This window comes from Chinchilla lanigera, unplaced genomic scaffold, assembly GCF_000276665.1.
Source record: "Chinchilla lanigera isolate Chin_1 unplaced genomic scaffold, ChiLan1.0 scaffold00059, whole genome shotgun sequence".
Taxonomy (NCBI): Eukaryota; Metazoa; Chordata; class Mammalia; order Rodentia; family Chinchillidae; genus Chinchilla; species Chinchilla lanigera.
Genome location: NW_004955460.1, coordinates 12,124,964 through 12,148,619, shown reverse-complemented (window position 1 = coordinate 12,148,619; position 23,656 = coordinate 12,124,964). Strand labels below are relative to the sequence as shown.

At 37.7% G+C, this 23,656-nt stretch overlaps 1 protein-coding gene across 1 annotated transcript in view; it reads left to right on the top strand.

Moving 5' to 3' along the window:
* The window catches only part of Sdk1 (sidekick cell adhesion molecule 1), a gene marked incomplete at its 5' end in the record, with an annotated part of 870,484 nt that continues 846,828 nt past the window's right edge, over positions 1-23,656 (top strand). The window contains 1 exon segment of the mRNA XM_005397857.2: positions 1-58. Coding sequence (XP_005397914.2) covers positions 1-58 — 58 coding nt within the window.

Here is a 23,656-nt window from a genome sequence, read left to right as displayed (position 1 = left end):
CGCGGGTGGTGGGCGCTGCTCGCGCTTCAGATGCACTTGGTGCGGGCGCTGGCGCAAGGTAGGCGCGGGGGGCGCGGGCTGGGGCGCCGTCTCGGGTGGGGTCCGGGCTGGGGGCGCCGCTGGGCTGGGATCCGCGCTGGGGGCTGTGCTGGAGCGGGGTCGGGGTTGGGGACGCAGCATCGCGAACTTTACCCGCGCTAGCTTTCGGGGTCCCCGGCCCACTCCCTCGGAGTGACGGGGTCAGGACTGCGGATCGCTGGATCTGGAGGCAGCCGAGGGGTTAATGCGGTGTGCCTTCTAATTCGCGCAGGAATCCGAGGGGAGGGAAACTGAGCTGGCTGGAGGATGCACCCTGCCTGCTGCCCTTTATTTTAATGACCCCCCCGCCCCACCGCGCCTCCTCCAAAGTTGAGACTCATGGTCGGTGCGCTCCTTACGCGATCGCGGGAGCGCCGTCCCATCGCACCGGTGGGACGTGGGTGGATTTCCATCTGTCTTTGCACCGCAGTCTTGTTACCGATGAGTGACATCGGCGGTGGACTTCCAAATATCAAGTGTCAGTCACCACCAGTCACCCTTTCCAGCTTCTCCCCGGGGTCCCGGCCATCCCCGGCCCCAAGTCGTGGGGCCCCGACCCCAAGTGGGTGCGGTACAGTTGGTGGAGCAAAAACTTTCGGAGCCCACAGCTTTGCCGCTCCGCTTTGTTTTCCTCCCTCTGTTGGCTTCTGTTTAGAATACAGTGGTGATCTCTAGAATCGAGAACGAAGATCTGCTGATTGCAAATGACCTTTTGAAAACGGAGGTGGAATCTCTTTTGAAAGGACCCTCACCCCCTCACCCCCTCCGTAAATCTCGATTTCCCCAATCAGTGTTATGCCCCTGTCAGCGTCCTGTTTTCAGTGAATGCTTGTGCGGGGTGGGGGTGGGGTCGACGACATATACTATGCCCTTCTGGTGGGGTCTTTAAAACCCATTAGTGAATCATGTTTGCTGTTGGCAGCTTTAGAAAAATTAACTGATGTTCATTTCCCGTGGCCTGGACTACTACTACCCTAGTAAGGATCTGGGTATTCTGATTTTATGGAAGGTGTGGGAACATTAAATTTAAAAATTAGCAATGTTCTGTCATATGAAGATAATTTATGTGTGGCAACATATAATGATTTAAGTGTAATATTGTAAAGGTCTGAACTCAAAATTATCAGATAGCTTTATCTAATAACTGTTAAATTAATGCTTATCTGTTATTTGAATTGTTGTCATCCTCTCCTCAGGGTTTAATAAATTTCTTTTTTCATGTTTTACTACATGAAAACAAATCACTATATTTCTAGTTAATTTAACTCCTCTCTTCCTTGTAAAATTCTCATTTTACTTATTTGTGCTTATTTTACTTAATGACTTAGTCTGGAAGACAAGCATTTATTAAGTCATTTTGTAGAATAGGATCTGTAGATTGTCAGAGAAGCCAGGTTCCAGTGAAGAAATCTAAGCCCTTAGGGTTCCCTTTAGATGGAAAGTAGTGTTTATTAAGTGCCTTTTTTTTTTCTTTAAAAACAACAATTTAATCTAAACTTGCAGTAAGACCTGTAGCTTTATATATTTGAAGATTTGTGACATTCCAGTGGTGGGGGGAAAAAAATCTGCCAGTGGCTTTGTTTTGAAGTATGTTACATGGAATTAAAGTTTTCATCAGTTACACTTCGAAGTTACATAAAATGTTGCATTTTTCAACTGAAATGTTAATTAAAATCATTAATTTAAAGAATGTACTAATGTAACAGCCAAACTTTGTTAGGGAGGAATTTTTTATTTCTTGTTGCCAGTAAAAACATTGGTACCTGTTTTACATTTGTATGGTTTATGGAAGTGTACACATCTTTTAGTGTAAGATTTCAAATAGGTTGTCACAAATTTTAAATTCATTGACAGGTTTCTGTTCTCTGTGCTCTGTGAAATGTGTAATATATCCATCATTTTTTATATTATATTGAAAATTCATATTACAGAGGAGATGTCACCATTTGACAAAAGCTCATGTATCTTGAAAATGAAAATTCTGGTGCTGCTATAGAGATTTCTGATGGGATGATGAGTTGGTCATATGCACAGCAATGCATTCTCTTGAATCTTATCAGATACAGTGTAACATTCTGAATAGAATAGTAGAGTCTTAAGTTGGAAGTGGTTGTAATGTATTACTATTAGCTAGGCCATTTCCTGGTTTTTCTAAATGTTTTCCTCTCCTGGCACATCATGTGGGTAGGTTTGGTCATGATGGGGAGGAGAAAAAAAGGAAACATTGTTCAATAAAAGTTACATACGTTATTGAAGAAGTTACAAGCAGAGGTCTGTAACTGATGTTTTGTGAAAGGCCAGGTTCAGACCTTACAAGTGTAACTTTAATATGTACAAGAGTTTCTTCTTTCTGCATGGTAACAAGAATTCCTGTTGTATATGCTGCTTATTGGTGTGTGTGTGTGTGTGTGTGTGTGTGTGTGTGTGTGTTCATGTCTCTGGATTCCTCAAAAGCCAAGTTTTTAATTCTGAAAGGCAGGTGGCAATGCATGCTTTCTTTATGCTATCCACCAAGAGGCCAGATGTGAGTGGTTTGGAGAGTTGACTTCTGAGGCAAAAGATGAGTCATATGTATCACATGTGTGAAGTCTGTGGTGCCTTTAGCTTTACTGCTGGATATTTTTTGGATTTATTCTGTAATGTTTATTATACTTCATAGAATGAGCTTGTGTATGTCAGGCTTAGAAAGATGGGAATGGCTTGGGCTGTTCAAAGTCCTCAGTTTCTCATTTGGGGTTATTTCCAGTCACCTGGCCCAGTAGTTCTCAAGCATTGCTATGCATTACAGTCATCTGGGGTATTTGTAAACCTCTAGAAGACCAGCTCCGTTTCTACTCAGCCACAGCCTACTTTTTCTAGATGATTCTCCTATATGCTGGCATTTGAGAACCATTAACTTTACTTTCCCTTCACTAAGTCGCCTGCAGATTTCCTGAAAACTTTCTAACCCAGTGTTTCTCAAACTTGGTTGTACATGGGAATTACCTGGGGGGCTTTAAACAGTGCTAATGTTTGGCTTTCACTTTCTGAATCAGTTTTAATTGACTTGCGGTGTAACCTGGGCAACAGGCTTTTGAGCCTCCCCAGGTAATTCTGATGTTTAGCCAAGTTTGAGAACCAAGGTTCTAACCCTATCAAATGAGATCACATGAATCTGTTTCCCTTTTCACCTTTCCTGGGCCTATAATTTTCTCCCAATCTATAAATTCCAGTGATTTTTATGGTCTGGAACCTATCTTCACTTATACCTGATCCAGATTCATGATTTAAATGTTCTAATCAGCATTTTAGTCACATGTTCTATTCCTACGAAATTGGTGAGCTTGCCTTTGTGCTATTTGAGGCATGTATCAGCATCACCAATGAAATTTGCAAAACATAGTCACCTCTGCTGTACCTCAGACCTGCTGGTTCTCAGAAGAGTGCATTTTACAAAGCTCAACAAGTGTTTTTATATCCTTGTTGAGCTTCTGTCCTTTTTTTGCTAATCCCGTAATCTTACCCAATTCTCTGTCACCCTCACACTGATTTCCTATGGTCTGCGCAACTTTTCTCCAGCTCAGTAGCATGTACTAATTATACTTTTCTGACATTATTTGTATGGAAAAATTATAAAACAATGTTAACTGGGGTCACTACAAATCTAACTTCTTTTTTGGCCTTTACTGTTTTCCATGAAACCAGGAAGGCATACTTTGTTTCCCCTCCTGGAAACCCTACCCTTCAAAACCTAGTAGTTTGAATTTCAACTTGGGTTCCAGACCACTTTCTTCACCACAGTCTTAATGCTTACAAAGTGCTTAGATATACTGAATTAAATCTTGTTAGACCACTGCATACTTAACAGTTGGCAACTAGTCACTTGTTGGTAACTATCTTGTAAACTCAATAGTAAACAGTTGTCAGGCTGGGGATTTAGCTCAGCGGCAAAAGCGCCTGCCTGGCAAGCGCAAGGTCGTGAGTTCAGTTCCCGGTACCGGAGAAAAACCAAACAAACAAACAAACAAAAAAAAAACAGTTGTCAACTGTGGGTCTCTTTCTGTGAGCCCTTATGTGCCAAGCACCGAGGGCTCATTTATTCAGAACAACTCCTGGGAAGGAGGTAGTGTTTCTCTCATTTTTACTTGCGGGGAAACTGAGGCACTGAGATGTTAACTAATTTGCCTAATTTTACCAAGACAGGTAGTGGTAAAGCCAGAAAGAAAAGCCTGATTCCAAGTCTTTGAACACAACCCACATTTACAGTTGCTGGACTAGAGTGTCTCCTATGTAGCTTTTGTAAGAAGAGAGAAAGAAGTGGGGGGTAGTTTGATCCACTGGTGGACAATGTTTTCAAATAGCATGTTGAGTTACTTCAAATTTTAGGTTTATAACCTTATAGTTGTGACTTAAAAGATTGTGAAAGACAATAATATGGAAGAGAAATGTATAGAGCTCCTTTGTACCTATTCCTCTCCCTTAATAAAATGGTAGTCACCATTCTGGGGGACCTCTTCCCTTCCTCCCAGTTTTTATTCACACAAAACTGGAATTCTGGCTGAGAGTTGGTTGTGGCAGTCTGTTTGCATTGGTTTCACTTCCCAAGAGTGGACCAATAGCAGTGATTCAGTCATGTCTTTGTAGAACATTTGAAAACCTCTTTTTATCTGCACTACAGTACAAGGATTATATTTAACAAATAGAGGTGGGATTTGTAAGATACACATCTTTCACTTCTTAGTTTAATGTGCACTTTATCAGTGGTTAAGTTCAGGCACATACTGGGACAATACCTAGTCAGGAAGTTTCCTCTACCCTCAGATATTGGAGTAAAATGAAGAGGAAGGCTGCAAGTTAATCTTGTAATTAAGTGATATCAAATGAGACTTTCCAGTTAAAGTCTACCTATGAGTTGCCTTTATAGTCCCATCTTAAGAGTCTTTGTATAAGTTTTGTTAATATGGAAGTCTTGGTGTCTGAGGTGGCAGAGGTTTGTTGCATACAGTATCTTTCTGCCTGCCTTCTCGTCGTCTTCAGGATGTCCCACAAATCAGACTGCTACCATTGACTAAAACTAGAGACTGGAATGGACAAAAAATAAAGAGGAAAATTTAGAGATGGGTTTTAACTATGCCATAGATTAAATTTTTCTAAGAAGTAAAGAAAGTGGTAGTTGTGGTAGACTCCTTTCATCTAATACATAGAAGTTGAATGAAGCTGAGGGTAGGAAGTGAAAATAGATGGAAATATATAGTATAAAGAAGAGTTAGAGAATTATTTAAAAATAAGACGTTGATATGTTTCATTATTTGGTTAAATTCTATGTAACAATGATACATTTATACCTAATATAATTGAGCATTTATGTTCATATACATATTCTTTTATGTCATGATTAATTTTACTTCAACATTTCTATAAGGTATTAAATTGTCCCCTAAATTTGTACATTCCTGATAGTAAAAAGGGTAAAAACATTTGTGCCTATAATCCTGAGGAGGTATGTATTTCATCAATTAGGACTGCAAGTGTAGCACCTTCTGCCATCCTAGCACATAAAAATGACGGAATAAGCTTTTCAGTGAACACTTGAAATGCAGAAGTCTATTATAGTTTAACAGATAACTGCTTGTCAGTTATTGGTCCTGTATCTGAGACCTATTCTGAAGAAATTATTAATTTCACAGCTTCCTTACATTAACATTGTTTTTATTATATCATAATATAAAAATAAATATTATGGGAACGTAGATTAATGAAATTGGTTTGAGTACTGGCATGGTTTGGCATCCTGACAGGCAACTCTAAAGCCAGAGACTCATTGTGTCAGCCTGGCTCTAGTCTCCTGTGGCTATTGTGGTAATGAGACTATTTTCCCTAGAAACACGGATGTGGCAAATGGAAAAGGCATTGGCTAAGTGTCGGTAGCCCTGGATTTCTCTTTTTCTGAAATCACCTTAGAATATGAGCAAGTCTGTTAGCCTCTCTGAGTCTGTTTTCTCACCTGTAAAGGAGAAGGTTAGACTAGATGTTCAGAATCGTTCTGCTCTGATTCTCTGATCTTCTATATATTGTATCCTTTCTGCCCTTTACCAGATACTCTAACTGTGTCTCCCGTCTGGGGATTCTGTAACTCCTTATGTCTTTGCTCTTAGGAGCCACTTCTCTTCCTTTTACTTTTGCAGGATATTTACAGTGTTGAAGACTCCTGAGGTGCAATATAGTATTTCTCCTTAGGTGTTGCCATCTAACACATGATATATTTACTCTAGCCTGAAAATGGTTCATGTTCAAAATTTTAGGTTCTGTAAAACAAATTAGTGCCATAATTTATCAGTGTAACCTGAAGTTTGGAGAAATCTTTTTTATCTAAGGTATGCTTATTTATCTGAGTGGCCAGGAGAGGAAAGGGCAAGAGTAATCAAAATCTATGGGAGGCAATTAATGCAGTGAGAAATTAAAAAGAAATGAAATAATAATGGTCATATGTTTATATTTGCTGAGCCATCAGTAATTATAGAGATTAGTAGATGGTCTGTTGATATTTCTGTGTTCAACGTAGTATTGGTTCGATTGTCCTCATTAGGGACTTCTAGTAAATCAAAGGGTCTTCAAAATGAACACAAGAATTATTTTTCACTTTAGCAGGCTTAGCTGGCATTCTGTTGATACACAATGTCTATTGAAGTTAGCAGCTATCAGTTAATCCAATTTCTTGATACCTGACGTGTGAGTCAAATAAATCTATTAATTTACTAATCTTTGGAATTAGTTTGTTGAGCATGTGCTGAGACTATAGTTTCAGTAGTGTTTTTGGCTTGTGTGTGTGTTTTTAAAAAATTTATATTAATGGGATACATCTTTAGAGAGGTGGGCATTAGAGAATGGGCTAGACCTTGGTACTATTTACTACAAAGACAAAATTAGTGTTGAGTGGAATGTTTTGTTGCCTTTTCTCCCTGAGAGGTTCAGACTTTGGTTTTTATAGAGAATGAATGGTCTTTCCACAATATGGGGAAGTTAATCAAAGAATAGCAGTAGTGACTTGGGAAGGAATAGGGATACATGGGAAGCTCCAGTACTTACTTGCCTCTGTTTACAATAATTAATGGTAGGAATTGTGGCAAAAAGCATGCTAGTTACACAGATATTTCAGATTTCTACTAAGAAGTTATTTTGTATGACTTAGGTCAGAGGGATAACTGGAGTTATTTTGCATGTACTTATGGTTTTCTCATAAGAGAGGGCCCGTTTTTAGACTGAAGGGCAGTTCTATCTTGACTTCTCCCTGGGTGTTTGGTGTAGTGCAAAAAGAACAAAAGAAATTTTGATTGTGTGTGACCAAGTCCTTGTACACATGGTTGTCAGCATTGATTTTATACGTGAACCAGCAGATGGCAACAGAAAAAGTGTTTATGTAGGATATACTCTCAGGTTTTCACAGATAATTGTTTTTCTTTCATGGCACACCATTTCTTCATATATTTTTGCCATTTATAAAATTTTTTGGCTAAAAGCATGGTGAGTTTATAATACCTGACAATGTAAGATCACAATCAGGAAATAGAATAATGGTACTATGACACTAGAAAAAGATCTTATTTGTATGAGTGAATGTATAAACTATTCCCAAAGGGAATGAGTTTCCAGGGATGCAGATTTATCACTAATATTATTGTGTAGTCATGTTTCTACTTGTACTTTTTTATTCAACGTTATTTAGTTCTTTGAGTAAGCAGTGATTTGCAAAACATAAAGCATGACTCTTGTGCTAAAGCATTTCATGTGACACCTTTAAAGGGGGGGGGAATGTATGTGTTTACAAACACTGAGCATATTTAACATTTTCTGATCAAAGCTATTTTTATTTTACTTAGAATTTATTTTATTTTTACCTGGTAGGCATAGCTTTCTTTTTAAAAAAGTGTATCATCCTGGTTTCTCTAAGCTGTTTTGCTTAGCTAAGCAATTTAGAAACTTAGTCTGAACTAAAAAAAGGACTTTGTTGGAGGGACCCAGAAGTATCATGATATAATTAGGAGGATACCGTGAAACTTGGGCAAGTTTAAGATTCGGTTCCACCTCGGATATAACAGGGGCCCTGTGCTGAAGTGCAAGAGGCCCTGGTTTTGATCCCTAGCACCAGAAAGAAACCAAACCAAATCCTCAAGTACCAACTGCCCTTTTCATCATCTGTTTGATTCTGATTCTGTGTTGGTGTCATTCTTGACTGAACATGCTTTCTTTCTGTGGCTGTGACCCAGCTGTTGCCAATCTTTGCATCCCTATAGCTTAAGACCCTGAAATAAGGATTAATTTAAAGCTTTTGTCCCAGGTTCAAAATTTGTCTAATGATCAGATCTGTGTTTTAAAATCATTATCCTCAAGGGCAAAAACCATCATTTGTGTTGCAACACTGAGAATGGGTAGAAGACACTAGAATGAGTAACTCTAGATGAGCTAGGCTATGACAGCAGTAGAGACAGTAGGAAGTAGCAGCTGGGAGTACAGTGGTAGTGCTGGAGACAGGGAGAGGTGATACAGGAGAGAGACATTAAGAGGCCCAAAATGGACAGGAGTTAGTAATAGGCTGGATATGGAAGATAAGGATAAACTTGAATCATTTGTAGGAAAATTAATGCACCTTAAGACCATATTGTTAAGTGAAATCAAACACATACGCCTAAATATCATATGGTTTCTCTTATATGAGAAACCCAAAATATAAATGAAGAGTAAAATAAAAGATAATAGGAAATGGGGCAAAAGAGAAGGGGACCAAGAGATGGAAAGAGGAAGAGAGGGAAAAGGGAAGGGAAGTAAAAAGGATTAAGATGTGTTATGTGCATGTACCAACTCCCCATGATGGATGTAATCATTATGTACTGTATGCATGTATCAATAAAAAATAAAAACTAGAGAAAGAAGTTGGTGTCCAGGTTTCTAGCTTATATGAATAGTTGCTTAATACAGTGATTACTCAGGTTGGACTGCCTTCGTATTTTGAACATACTGATTTAAAAAAAAAATATATATATACACACACACACACACACACACACACACACACACACAGGCATTTGGACAGAGATATGCCTCTAGTACCCCTTTTATTTTATTTTTTATTTTGGGCAGGGTCTTGACAAGTTGCCCATGCATGTCCTGAACTTAGGATATCCTCCTGCCTCAGCTTCCCAAAGTACTGGCATTACAGGCATGTGCCAGCATGCTCAATTAGTACAAGATACTCCTGAGACATCCTGACAGAGCTGTTAAGATTGTAATTGGATAGATGAATTTTGCAATCAGAAGGGGGAATAGGCTAAGTATTTGTGGAAACAGTGTAGCATACTGTTTAAGAGGATGGGCTTGGCATAAAATAAAAATGATTCAACCACTTGCTGGATGTCCTTCCTTGGATTGGTTGCTTAGTCCTTAAGCCTTATTTTTCTTACCCCTGAATAATTATATGATTGTACCTACTTCATAATAGGTGTTATGAGGATTGATTGATGTCATTGCAGGTAAGATATTTAACACCTTATCAAGTACTGCACATAGCATACAACCGAAATGTGTTAGGTGTTGTTGCTGTTATTTACAATTTAGTGGACAGGAATCATGCTGCCTTACTCTCTCCCCCCAAATCATTAGCAATTAATGAGCCACTGTAGTACAAAGTGGGAGTGTGAAGAGTTGACCTGACTAAAGAAGTATTATATTAATAGTAATCTGGCTGTGATTTACTGGATAATTTGTGAGAGGAGAGACTGGAGCAATGGGGTTGAGTGAGGGAATGGTTGTGATAATACAAGAATAATAAATGGTTGAGGTGAAGCAGTTATTGGGATAGAAACATTGAAACAGTCAGTATTGCTGCAGACAGGTAAATGAAAATGAAGACCAAGAAAAGGCCACTGGGTTTGTTGATTAGTGGAAAATGGTGATCTTTTTAAATATAATTTCTCTGGAGTTCTATGAATCAACAGATGTGTTCTCGTACTGTGGAAATTCTCAGGCAAGGAAGGAACTACAGAGGCATTTGAAATGCATAGGGACAAAATGGTTTTAAAATGCTTTGAGAGTATTCATTTGAAACCTTTTCTTGAGGATGGAAAAAAAAAAGTGTGGGCTGTTGTCATCTGGCAAATGGTGTTCATCACAGTTCTGAAAAGTTATTTCAATTTTATATGTTGTGACTACTGGAGTATTCTAGCAGCATTGCTGCCAGAGGACTCCCAGATCCCCACTATAAACACATAGAAACTATGGACAAAATTTAATGAAAACAAACAAAAGCATTCCTGGGCTTGAATGACCAGGAAATCCCCAAGTGCCAGAAATAAAAAGTGAGCTTCATAGAAGGGCAGTAATCAGGTCCTCCAGGCCTGTAGTAGGTCCAGATCTGGACACAGGCCTCAAGGGACTAATGGGGGTGTGCTGGGGTATGGGGTCTTCTGAGGAAACGAGATTTGCGTCAGGTCTGTATGAAGTTGGAAGGTAGAGTTGAGATCACCTGCCATAAAACCACCTGTGAAAAAAGACTAGAAAAACCTTGCCTACTAGTCTGGGAAGTGCAGAGAAACTTGCTGTCCTCCTGAGGTGGTGATAATAAAAAGAGAGACGTCTTAAACCTAAGGCTTCAGCTCACAATGGGGATAGGTTCAGATTTAACATTTCTTCCAGTGCATTTAACTCTCACACTGATAAATTAGTGCAAAATCTGACCTAGTACTGTGGAAACTAATTGAGCCCTCAGAAGTAAGTGTGAAACTGTCCTGCAGAGCAGATTAAAAACCTAGGACTCTTCTGGAAGAAACAACTCATGCTAAAGATGAACTTAGAATACAAAAATGACCCCACTACACAAGGAGGTGAATCACTGTGAAGGAAAGCCAGCAAATGTTATAGGTAGGAGAATTAGTACTCCAGGAGGTAAAGATGATGGGATACATAAAAGAAATTGCTTGTTGAAAATTATTAGAGATGAAATAAGTAAGACCATAATGAAAGAACAGATTAGAAAATAAACATGTAGATTTGGAAAAGAACCAAAGAGAACTTCTAAAAATGAAAATTATGGTCATTAAATTTAAATAGTAACCTGAATGGACAGGTTAAACAGCCAAGTGGATAAACTTGAAGAGAAAACTATTGATTTTTAAGGAGATTTGAGGAAATTGCTTGGAAAACAGTACATGAGAGATAGAGATGGAAGATGAGTGGTCAAGATTCATGAACTTTACAATGAAAAAGTCCAATATTGTATGAGCTTTGAGAAAGTGAAAAAAGAAAATATAATGGCTGAAAATTTTCATAGTGCAAGGCCTGAGTTCTTAAGTCCCAGATGCACAGAGAATTACAAGCAGGATAAGTAAAAATAGTCTCTAGACAGATTGCAAGTGAAATACTAGAAATATAAGACAAAACATGTAGATGAGGCAAATAGATGTCTAGACTGGTAGATGTTTGTTGTGGAAGAAGAAGATTAACATCTTCCAAGTACTGAGGTGAGAAAATCCCAACATAGAAGTATATATGCTTTTAAAGTAATGTTTAAAGGTAAGCATGAAATAGACATTTTTTATGGAAATAGACATTTTTGACCATTCATAGACTTTAGACTTTTGCTGGAGGAGCTGCCTGTTAGCAAATGTACTAAATGTAGAAAGAAATTGAACCTGTAGGAGAGAGCTGAAGGCAGCTAAGTGATAGCAAGCAATGTAGTGATGTGTCCCTTAAAATTGCCTTGTGATTTGAGAACAGTGAGCATAATTGGCTGCCCATATCCTTGGGTTCCATATCCATGGATTCAGCCAACTCCGCAGTGACAATATTCAGGCAAAAAGATAATGCATTTTTACTGAGTTCGTATAGACATTTAGTTCCTAAATAATATAGCTGAACAGTTACATAATGTTTATACCATGTTAGATGTCATAATTAATCTAGAGATGATTTAAAGTGTATGGGAGGATGTGTGTAGGTTATATGCAAATACTGCAGCATTTTACATAAGGAATTTGAACATCTGCAGATTTTGGTGTCTGGTGCATGTGAGGTGCTGATACTAATCCCCCAAGGATACGGAGGGACAACTGTATTAGCAGTATCTACTACCAATGTAGTAATGCGTACAGATTAGCGAAGGAGTTTGTTGAAGGAAGTGAGGGGGCAGTGGGATTGGGGAGATGTTTGTCAGAGGATAGAAAAATTCAGTTAGGATTACTAAACTCAAAAGATCTATTTTATAGCATGGTGACGAGTGTTGATATATTTTATTCTTGAAACTTGCTAAGTAGATTTTAAGCGTTTTCATCATAAAATATATGAAATAATGTATATGTTAACTAGCTAGATTTAGCCCATTCTACACTGTATGCTCATTTCAAAACATACTGTATATAGTAAATATGCAGCTGAACTTGAACAATGTTGGGGCACCCACCTTCTGTACACTTGAATGTGGATAACTTTTGACATGCCACAAGGGAATAGCCTACTTTTGATGAGAATCCTTATGGAATCAACTCACATTTTGTATACATTATATTATGTATGGTGACAAATACTCAAGCCATGAGGTTACTTTTTACTTTTGTACTTTACTGGAAAGACAGATGCTTAGGGTGAGATGATTATTGGTACAAGCCATTTTAAGAGGATACTCTCAACACTTGAGCTCACTGCAATAGCAACAGGAAGCATCTGTGAAATTGTTACAGTAGTACAGTATGGATTTACAGTTAATTTTATGCAGTTGTGCTTTTTTTTGGTGTTAGGGATTGAACTCTGGACCTTGCACATGCTAAACATGAGCTCTACCACTGAGTTACAATTATGATTTTATAACGCATTATCATGTTTATTTACATTTCTCTGCAAATGCCGCTGTGTACTGTCTGTATATTTTGATAAATTCTAATTTTTTATATTGTATTTGTGTATATTTAATGGTAGTATATACTGTTTATAAACTTAAATATTTATGCATTCATGACATACATTTTTCTTAATGTTTTTGATATTTCTAGTCTGTTGGCTTGCAATTTTTTCAGAGGGCTGCAAATCTCAAAAAAATGCATACAAGTGGATCCATGCAGTCCAAACCCATGTTGTTCAAAGACCAACCATGTACAATTTTTGTCAATTAAAAATTTCAAAAGTGAACAGCTGAGTAATCCAATCTTTCAGTGATGTTTCTTCCTCTATGTAGCATTAGTATATGGGGAATAGACACTGGCAAATACAAGGCAGTGAAGTTGATACTTGAGGGCCCTTGAAGCCATACAGAGGGTTCAGACTTTAGTGAGTTCCTAGTATGCAGATCATGTTAGAGTCTGTACATTCAGATTAGGACTTTGGAACAAAGATGAAGCATTTAGGTTGAAAGAGACTGAACAACAGGAGCGAAGAACTCAACACCTAGTTAATAACAGGATTCTTGCCAAATAGGTAGAAGGATCAAATGCCAAGACCTTTGTTTTTAGTCGCTAAATTTGAAATGCCATCTTTACATACTGGAGTCTTATGGTCATAGAAAAATAAGACTCAGATCTTAGCTGTCAGAGATACATTAAATGCAGTGATAAAGTACCTTTAACAATTAAGGGAAAACATACACATAGAGGAATATTGTTAACATAAGCTCAATGGATGAAAATAAAAATATGAGAATATTGTCTTTTGCATTTTGGGAGCAATTTAACATGTCTGGTTGACTGTTCCTCATCAACTCTCAAACTTTGAAAATTGGTAAATCTAATGTTATTGTTGGAAAGACAGAGGTCAAGTCTATCTCTAGGTTTACTGTTTTCTGTGGAATCAAAAGGATAAAACATACTTTGTACACTTATGTTGGTGGGTGGGTACTGTAATGGATTAAAAATTTAGCAACTTTAAAAGCTGCAAATATAGCTTGAGTGTTGAAATTTTTTTTTTTTGTGGCATTGGAAATCCACACCAGGGCCTTACCCATAATAAGTAAATGCTATACCCATGAACTATGTCCCCAGCTTTACTTTTTAAAATTTTGAGGCAGTATCACTAAAGTTGTCCAGGCAGGCCTTGAACTTGTGATTCTCCTGTTTTAGATTACTGACAAATTACCTTGCTTTAAAAGTTGCTCTTTTGGAGTGAGTAACCAAATTTAATCATAGATACTATTTGCAATGAAAGCTTTTTTTTTTTTTTTTTTCTTTTAAAGCCAAACCTTATGTGGCCTGTGTATTGACCCACATCAGCTTAGGGAGAAAGCTGGGTTGATTGGAGTACTTTGGTATGTATTAATCCACAGCAGGTCACTCTAACCAAAATGATAGGATCTGAATTTTTCTGGGTGCTTTTATAGTGGATGGTGCAGTACATGAGAAGACTATGTTGGTATTAAAAAAGGATGTTGTAGAAGTGCTCTGATGGACATGGAATGATGGTCTGAATGTATTAAGTGAAAAATGAAGTTACAGCATGTTTCATATACTGTAGCAGCATGTTTTTATTAAATGCTTTCTAAGTCCTTTCTATGTAGCATCTTATATCCTTTATAGTCTGTTTTATAGATGAGGAAATGGAGGTACAGAAAAGTTAAGATCACTCACTTAATAAGTGGTGGGATTGGGCTTCAGCTGCAGCCCCAGCTATCTCCTTGAGCTCCTCTACCTAGTCCTTTAATCTGCTGCCTTCTGTACATGGCATGAGCATTTTTATAGGAAACCTCCAGGTACAAACTTCCTCTAATATAGGTCATTCATGTATCTGCAGGTAAAGAGGGACCTAGAAGCCCATATACATTAAAAAAAATACTGGAGATGTAGTATTAAGTAGAAGGCCCTTAAGGAATTACTTGGTTTTATAATATGATGTGGTATGGTTGAAAGAATAGGACACCCTGCTTAATGTGGTTATCATGGGAAAGGGGACTGTCTTCTCTTTCTCAATGTTCTAAGCTTCAAACAAGAAGCATATATATAACTTATTTAAAATTGAAAAAACAAAATTCTTTACCATTATATGGTATCATTGAATTATAGGAGGAATGTAGATTGAAAACAGTTTAATGGTTGAAGCTGAGAGTGAGTGGTTGTGGGGAAGTGGTTTTATCTATTCATGGGAATTTAAACTGTAGTTTGGGACCTGATTTGTTAATCTGTTACTAAAAGGCATGTAGTATCTTCAGTTACAGCTTCTTTGTAGAACAAAAACTGCTTTGAAAGATGGATTGATAAACACATTTGTATCATTGATTTCTGGTTAGAGCTATTTAATCTTTTTGATTCTAGTGTCAAATTCTCTCAGTAACAGTTCTTGATATCAAATCCATTCAGTACATTCAAGTTTTTATGGTAGGATGCACAAAAAATATTTGAAACATAAATGTAGATGAATACTAGGAATGGATTTAAATATATGTGAATTCAGTTCTTAAAAGTTAAATTTTGGTACATAAAATATGTAACTTGGGAGAGCACCATGTAGGAAGGCAATACTGTAGTAGGAAACAATTGTATGACACCTGGCTCACATAATGGAACCATTTTACGAGAATGTGCTGGTATATAGCATGGTGCGTCTGGCCATTTCTCTGCCCTGTCATTTCTGGACATGTTTTTATGGAACTCTCTGAATCCCTGCAGCCTGGAGCTGTTGTGGTTTTCACTTATCCTGAGACTGGGACATTCAGTTTTTTCTCATCTGTTTGTTTTCCGGTGTTTCCTCTTTTTGCTTAGTCTAGCTAGAGGTCCTTTTCCTTGGGCAAACAGTATTTAAATCTACTAAAATGTGAGAGGGTGCTTAATAAGAATTACCAACAATTTAAAATCTTCTTATATGTAGAAAATTATAATTCTTAAAGTTACTAAGTAAAGTATAGGAACAGTCTTCTTAATGATTCTATTACTCACTTCCTTGCAACATAAATTTGTTCATGTGTTTTGGTTTGTTTTCATGTTTGTGCTTCCCACACTAATTGGGGAGCAAGAATTCCTTTCCCTAACCTTCTTTGCCTTAGGTTCTATGCCTTCATCTTCTTTTCTCATATCTATACCTTGATGTTGTTTTGTAACTGTTCTCCTATGGCCTGTTAGGAGTGAACTTTTCTCTGTCCATTTTCTCCTGTTTTTATTGACTGTCTTCAAGTGGCTGCTATGTTTTGGATCTTGAGGCCAATATAATGAAGACTTGCTCCCCAGGAAGGTCCTTTTGGGGGTGGTGGGGCTTAGTGGGAGGTCTTTAAGTCATTGAGAGCTTGCCCTTTATGCTGATGGGACCCTGGTCCCTTCTCTCTCATTCCCTGGCCACAAGATGAGCAGTTTTGGTTTGCCACATGCTCCTACAGTGATGTGCTTCCTTGCTATGGGTCTGAAAGCACTAGGACCAAATAGTCATGGACTGGAGGCTCTGCAAACACCTTTTTTTCTTTGTAAGTTGATTATCTCAGTTGTTATAAAAACCACAGTATAGTACAATAGTAGACACAGTATAGTAATGGAAGCTAACTTTTCATTCCTACCTCCATTAAAATTTCTGCAGTCCTTTCTGTATTAACAGGAATTGTTCTTTTGTCTTTGTCCATTTGGGCTATGTTTAGATTATGAGCAATGTTAACAGGCACCTGTAAGGTGAGAACATTTTAAAAGGACACTTGATTAAAGTGAGTATGCCTTTGTTGTTCTTAAACGTCTTTAGCTTTGGAAACAAGGGTGAGGTATCCTTAAGTCAGTGTGGAAGTTTGGTTTTTATAGTTACATTGTTTTATTAGATAGTACTTCTTTATTGAGGAAAAATTACAGGAGCAGGTTGGATTCTAAAAAATCTCTTTTGCTGATGATCAGTCTCCTAGTTCTTTTTACCTGAGGCTATCACTATACCCAGTTTCATGAATATTCATTCAGTGATATTTTATGCATATACAATCCTATATACCTTCCCCTTACTTCATATAGAAGATAACATACTATTAGTTTGGAGACTAGCCCCAGTGCACTTGTCTATTTTCACTTTGAGATCATTTCACATAAAGCACATATGGATCTATCTTATTAAAACCTACATACATAGGAAATATGTTCTAAAAACATCTACTGTAGTGGACTGACACTGTAGCATGATGGTGTCATGAATCTTAGACATTGATTCAAGTCCTCGCTCTGCCATTTATGAACCTTGTAACCTTGGCCAACTTATGTAATTTTTCTGTGTTTCAGGTACTCATTCATAAAGCAGAATTAATCTCTTTCACAAGGTTTTTGTACGGATTAGAAGAGATAATGTATGTAAAGCACTTAGCCCAGTGTCTTGTTTAATAAATCATAGCTATTATTGTACTCATTAATTTATCTGATCAGATGAACTCCAAATGTGTTTCTCCTTCCTCAAGTAAAATAAAGTACATAGAAAGCATTACTACTTGTTACTTTTTTTGTACCTTGGTTGTTTTTTCTTCTAGTTTCATTGTCTATTTTCTCCCCTTCTCTCCTGACCCTTTTCCTAGCAAATCTTATGTGCTTCCTTTACTTAGAGGGTTTTTTTTTTTTGCCTTATTGATGGTTTTACTGACCTATCATATTCTCTCTGCCATTGTATTAATTGTCATCATTTGTGGCTTAATATAAAAACACAGAAGGAGATATCATAGTCCAGAATAAATACATATTGTCCACCATGTGTATCAAGTCACTGGACAGAATGATTCACCTTGTGGTCAGGATTTCAGTGGATATGGAACTGAGGCCTGAGTGGACATGGCTTCTGGCAGGAAGGTATAAATGGGCTAAGATGCCACAGAAGCACTTTGCTAATGTGAGCCTGTCTGTGGTGGCCTCAGAAGGCTGGTCCACAGGGCTGGGCACGGTTGGGAAAGTGTAGGGGTCATAATACACCATCATCATTAACATTGGGCAGCAGGGTTTCACAGGGCATGGCATACAGGGTGTGGCGCTTGTAGCGTATGTGTCAAAATGGAAAAACGTGGTATGTAAACCTGAAAAATGGCTTCCTTGAGTTACTCCATTACTGTGCCTCAGTGTGTAAGCATCTAGCTATGGCTGTCCCCCATCCCTACCTTTCTCCCAGGGCAGGGATGGATCTCACTTGACAAGGGTCTTAGAGTTAGGATGGGTTCACCCAGAACTACGAGTGAAGGGCTATGAGGGCCTGAGTGTCTGAAGAAGCATAGTGTGACCTCCACACCTGCCACTGGTGTAGCCTAGCGATGTAGGCGTACGCAGGGGAGGTTGCTTTGTCTGTCTTCTTGAGAGTAAGTACTTTGGCCTCTGCCTCTGACATGTTTTCACTCCTTGTCAATACATGCATGGGCTGTTGATAATCTGTGCTTTTGTCCCCTTTGAGTTTTTATCTTCATGTGCTATAATGGTGAGGAAGGATCTGTCATCTACTGTCAAGGTATCTGGTGATTACCTCCATGTGTCTGTTTATTGCTAGCCCAGATACCTCTTCTGCCATATAACCACAGTCAGTGAAGGAAATTTGAAATATTCTGTTTAAGAATTTGTTTTGTTAGTTTCTTATTTATATTAAAAATTGATTTTATTTGCCTCAGTATAATTCACTCTTAATCCCTTTTTTTGCATTTTTCTGAAAAATTGAGCAGTTAAAGAGATGACAGCTAGGCTATGTGCTAGGGCCTTCTGAAAGGGAGCAAGGAGAGGAAGAGAGGGAAGGAGAGAGAGAAAATGGATTTTTCTTTGCCTAATGGAATTGCCTGGAAGAGTTGTTGGGACATAGTGTGGCAGAATCAGAATTCTTCTGGTCTTTGATTTTTTTTTTTTTTTTTTTTTTTTTTTAAGACAAGGTCTCACTATGTAGTGCAGCTTGGCCTTGAACTTGCTTAGGTAGGCCAGGCTGGCCTTGAACTCACAGCAATCCTCCTGCCTCAGCCTCCCAAGTATTACAGGTGTGTACCACCATGCTTGGCTTATTTTGGTCTTTGAAATAGTCCCTCCTGATTTCCTTCCTCTTCCTCATTCTGTTTCTATTTGTGGATTTATGCAGGTCCAGATGACAACTTCTTGCAAACCCTTCTTGCCCTTCTTCCCTTGTACTTGCACTGGAGGACCTGGGCATTGTGGAGACCTGATTTCTGCTTCTGGCCATCCTTGCTCTCTTTTCTAGTTATGACTTCCTTCAGTTTTTTGGAGGAAGTCTGTCTTGCTCTTAAATTCTAATTTTACACATACCATGAATTCTGTGGAGAAAGCTACAAGTAAAATGAAAGTGTGCATTTTTGTATTGTATAGAATAAGAACTGTCACTGTAAATTGCTGTTTAGTATTTTGATTTGTACGTTTCAAAGCCTGAGTTTTTTTAAAAAAACTAGCCTTATTAAATATTGATTTCCCCCCATTTATCAATGAAAACCCTAAAGAAAGATGAGGCATTTTGACTAATTTTTGTTCTTTACAAAGAAGTCAACAGAAATCAAACTACATCTATCCATGATGCTAGTTCATGCTTTGTAGATTTCAATCAGAGATCTTATATTTTAAGCAGTTGCTCTATTTAAGTGATACTAATTATGGGCATCCTAGAATAAGTCCTACTTGAATTATGGAATTTGTTCCAAAGACTATTTATCTTTGTTTAAAAAGGGAGTAAAACCTGTCATATAGGCTGGACATGTAGCTCCATGGTAAACACTTATCTAGCATATGTGAGGCCCTAGGTTCAATACCCAACACTGCTAAACCCCCACAAAACAAAAATTCACAACTTTTGTTATTTATAGAACAAGAGCAAACTTTATATGTAGCATTAAGCTTGCCAAAGAAGTTTAAAATAATTTTTATTCTCAGAAATCAAAGAAATTAGTATGTTGGTATTGTCAGGAAATGTGTGGCTTTTCAAAACCATCAGCTAAGATTGAGGAATCTTAACGTACCTAGTGTGTGATAAAAATTGAATATTGTCTGTGGACTCTGACAGAAACAATCATGAAACTCTTGAAGTTTCTGTATTCTTCCTGAAATTTAACTTTTGCTAATATAGGATTTATAGATATCTTAAATTCCTAAACTAAGATATTTCAGGGCTTACCAACTGAAGGCTTTTGAAATGAAAACTAGAAAGTGTATTAATCACATGTGGAAAGAAAATCACTTTGCAACTAAAAAATCCTTTAAAAATCCAGAAACAAGATGATACCATGGGATTTTTTTTTGACAGATTGCCTAAAAGCCTTAAAGTCAACATGAAAATGAATGAGAAACTCATTTTTGATTTTTCTGGATCATTTAAGGTGAGCACATAAGGTTTCTTAGAGAACAGTGCTGGATGCCAGAGTCTTGAGTGGTTGTCCTGTGAGCAGTGAGGTTGGGCCTCATGTTCTGGCCCTATGATAACTGAACCTGGGAATGTGAATCAGGTGAGAATGTGCCAGAACCTGTCTTACTATTGTAAGAATAGCTCAGGGCACTGCTTGGCTAATACTGGATCAACATAATGATCATTACATGAGTGACAAACCATGCTTTTAAAAAAATAGTTAAATATATCATAAACATCTTACAGTGCCTGTAGTTACTTTCCAAAGAAACATTCTTCATGTTGTGACAAAAGCTTTTTTGGACTTCTTTTGCCTGATGCTGGGAGTCTTTCACATCCTAGACATGTACTCTACCACTGGGCTATACCCATTGCCCCAAGAAAAGTTTTTTTTTTAACCGTAAGATTTAAGAAAATGATTGTGGGTTTATTTTTTGACTACTTTGGAGACATATCTGTGGAATTTAAAGGTAAAATTATATAGGAATGTATACACACAGGTTTTGTGTAAACTCTTGCTCTTCCAGCCTTTTCTTCTCCCTCCACAGGTAACCATTTTTACTAGCTTTTTTCTAGTTTTTTTTGAGGTGCACTTAATAAAAAATTAACTGTTTTAGAGTGAACAGTTCAGTAGCATTTAACACATTCACAGCAGGGCTGTATGTAATTCATATATCCTGCTGCCACGTGGCTTAAGCCACCAGTGGTACATATAGGACTGTATCCCTTATACCACCAGTAGTACAGGCTGCCTCATGAGACAGTCATGCATGTACCACCAGTAGTTCAAGCCAGCAGGAACATGTGACGCCTTCACAGTGTTGCAAAGTAACCACCTCTTTGTATAGAACATACTCATCATCCTCTGAAGGAAATCCCTATACCAATTAAGCAGTCACTCCTTATTTCCCCTCTCCCTTAGCCCCTAGCAATCACCAATCTGCATGATGTTTCTATTAATTTATCTCTTCTGAATATTTATATAAATGGAATTACACAATATAAGACCCCTAGGGTCTCTCGGCATAATGTTTTGGAGGTTTAGCCATGTTGTAGCCAATACTTCATTTCTTTTTATGGCTGAAGAATATTCTATTGTATGTTTGTATTGTTTGTCCTTCTGCTGATCTGTTTACAGGCAGTTGTGTGGTTTCCACCCTTTGGTTTCATCAGTAATTCTGCTGTGAACATGGTGTGCAGATGTATCTGAGTGCCCATTTCTAGTTCTTTTGGGTATAATCCTTAGGAGGGAATTGCTGGGTCATATGATAATTCTGTGCTTAAGTTTGAGTAACTACCTAACTTTTTATTTTATTTTAAAGAGAATAATAAAAAAAAGAATAGCAAAATACCAACAGCATAGACAAAAACAAAGCAAAATCATTAAAAATGAGAGTTTCAGAACAAAATGATAGGAATTAACAGTGGTTGTTATATTAGATATTGTTATCTTCAATGAAGTTGCTCAGATTACCAGATAACTGCCCAACTTTTCCATAATGGCCGAACCATCTTTTATCTTCCCACTAAAATATATGAGAATATCAGTTTTTCTGTAATCTTGCCAACATTTAATGTACTTTATTATTGTCATCCTAGTAGGTGTGAAGGGTATCTTATTGTGATTTTGTGTTTCCCTGATGATTAATGACATTGAACATCTTTTCACGTGATTGTTGGCCATCTATATATCTTTGGAGAAGTGGTCTATCCAAGTTACTTGCCCATTTGAAAACTGTGTTGTGTTTGAGTTGCAAGAGTTGTTTTTTTTTGAGACAGGGTCTCGCTTCTGAGACCAGGAGAGGCTGGCCTTGAACTCACTACATAGCCTAGGCTGGTCTCAAACTCTAAGCGATCCTCCTGCCTCAACCTCCCAAGTGCTGGAATTATAGACTTGTGCCACCACACTTGGCTACATGTGGGTGTTTTCATATATGGTGGTGTATCTCTGAGGTGAACTTGCAAACTAGGGTTGCTATTACAAAGGTCTGTGGTCTTTTAAATATGATGTTCTTGAAAGACATTCAATTATTCTTAGTTTTTCTTTTACTGCTTTTATTATATTGTGTCACTCTTTATTTTTCTTTTAAAAATTGTCTATATAGCGTCAGACTTAAGACTCACTCAGAACACTGCTGCTGATACTAGCACCCGTGAGTGATTTACACAGCATTGGCAAACTCCATAATATGAAACTCCACATACCAGAAGTGTATACCTTTCTTAAATAGTGTCTTCCAAATGGATCTGTTATCTTCAACTGAAAATCTGAACACTGAAGCAACTATCCACTCTGGGTTTCTATTTCTGCTCTTAGGAAAACAGAAAAATCTGTGCCTAACTGAGTAAGAAGTGTGGTCTTCCTTGCCATCACCTTCTTTTGCTTACACTAACGTTTTGATTTTTCCCTTTTCTTCTTTCTATACACTGAGAGTAGATATAAACATTGACTTAAATAATGTAAAATGTCACTAACTTGTCATTTCTTTCTGTTCTGTTAACTTTTTGCTTTTGCTTACACCCTGTTTCGCTTTAAAGGACCAATTCAGATACTTTCATTTTCACAGATCTCCCCAGTTCACCTCCTACAAAACTCCCCCATCTCTCATAGCATCTACTTTATTGTAGCACTCAGAAGTTCCCATCTAGAGTTAAACATGTAAAACTCCTGTTGTACCACAGGATCCTGGAGAACAGAGATTGTATCTTAGAGTTTCAGTGTATTGCATGTTCAGTCAATTACAGATGAGCTTTTAAAGTGAGTTAATGTATAGGGTTTTGCATTGACTTCACTTTTTTTTTTTTTTTTTTTTTTTTTTTTTTGTACTTCATGAATACAGCTATTCCCTGGGTTTCATTTTTTGGCCATTTTGTCCTTGTAATCTCATTTAGTCCTTGTCAGCTATCATTCCTAAAAAAATGAATTCGTCTGTTCACCTAGATCTCTTTATTGCAATTTTGGATCTGATTTACCCTCCCATAACCTCACATTCAATACCTCCCAAACCACATTTATCATGGCATCATCTAGACCTATATCTGACCTGACCTGGGACAATCATTTCTGTTTTTGGAGTAAGTGCATACATTTTTGAAGACTATTTTCATCAAGCTCCTTTCTCTCTCTTCCTTTTTTAAGCAGTGTTACACCTTTTTGCTCACTTGTCTGATCAGTTTCTGGTCTCATTGTTTCTACATGGGAACACTTCACATAGTCAAGAGTTGCATAAGGATGGAGGTACATTCTGAGAAAACTGTCATCTTGTGAACATCCTGCCATCCTTACACTAACCTAGATGGTCCTCCTTGCCCCTTAACTTCA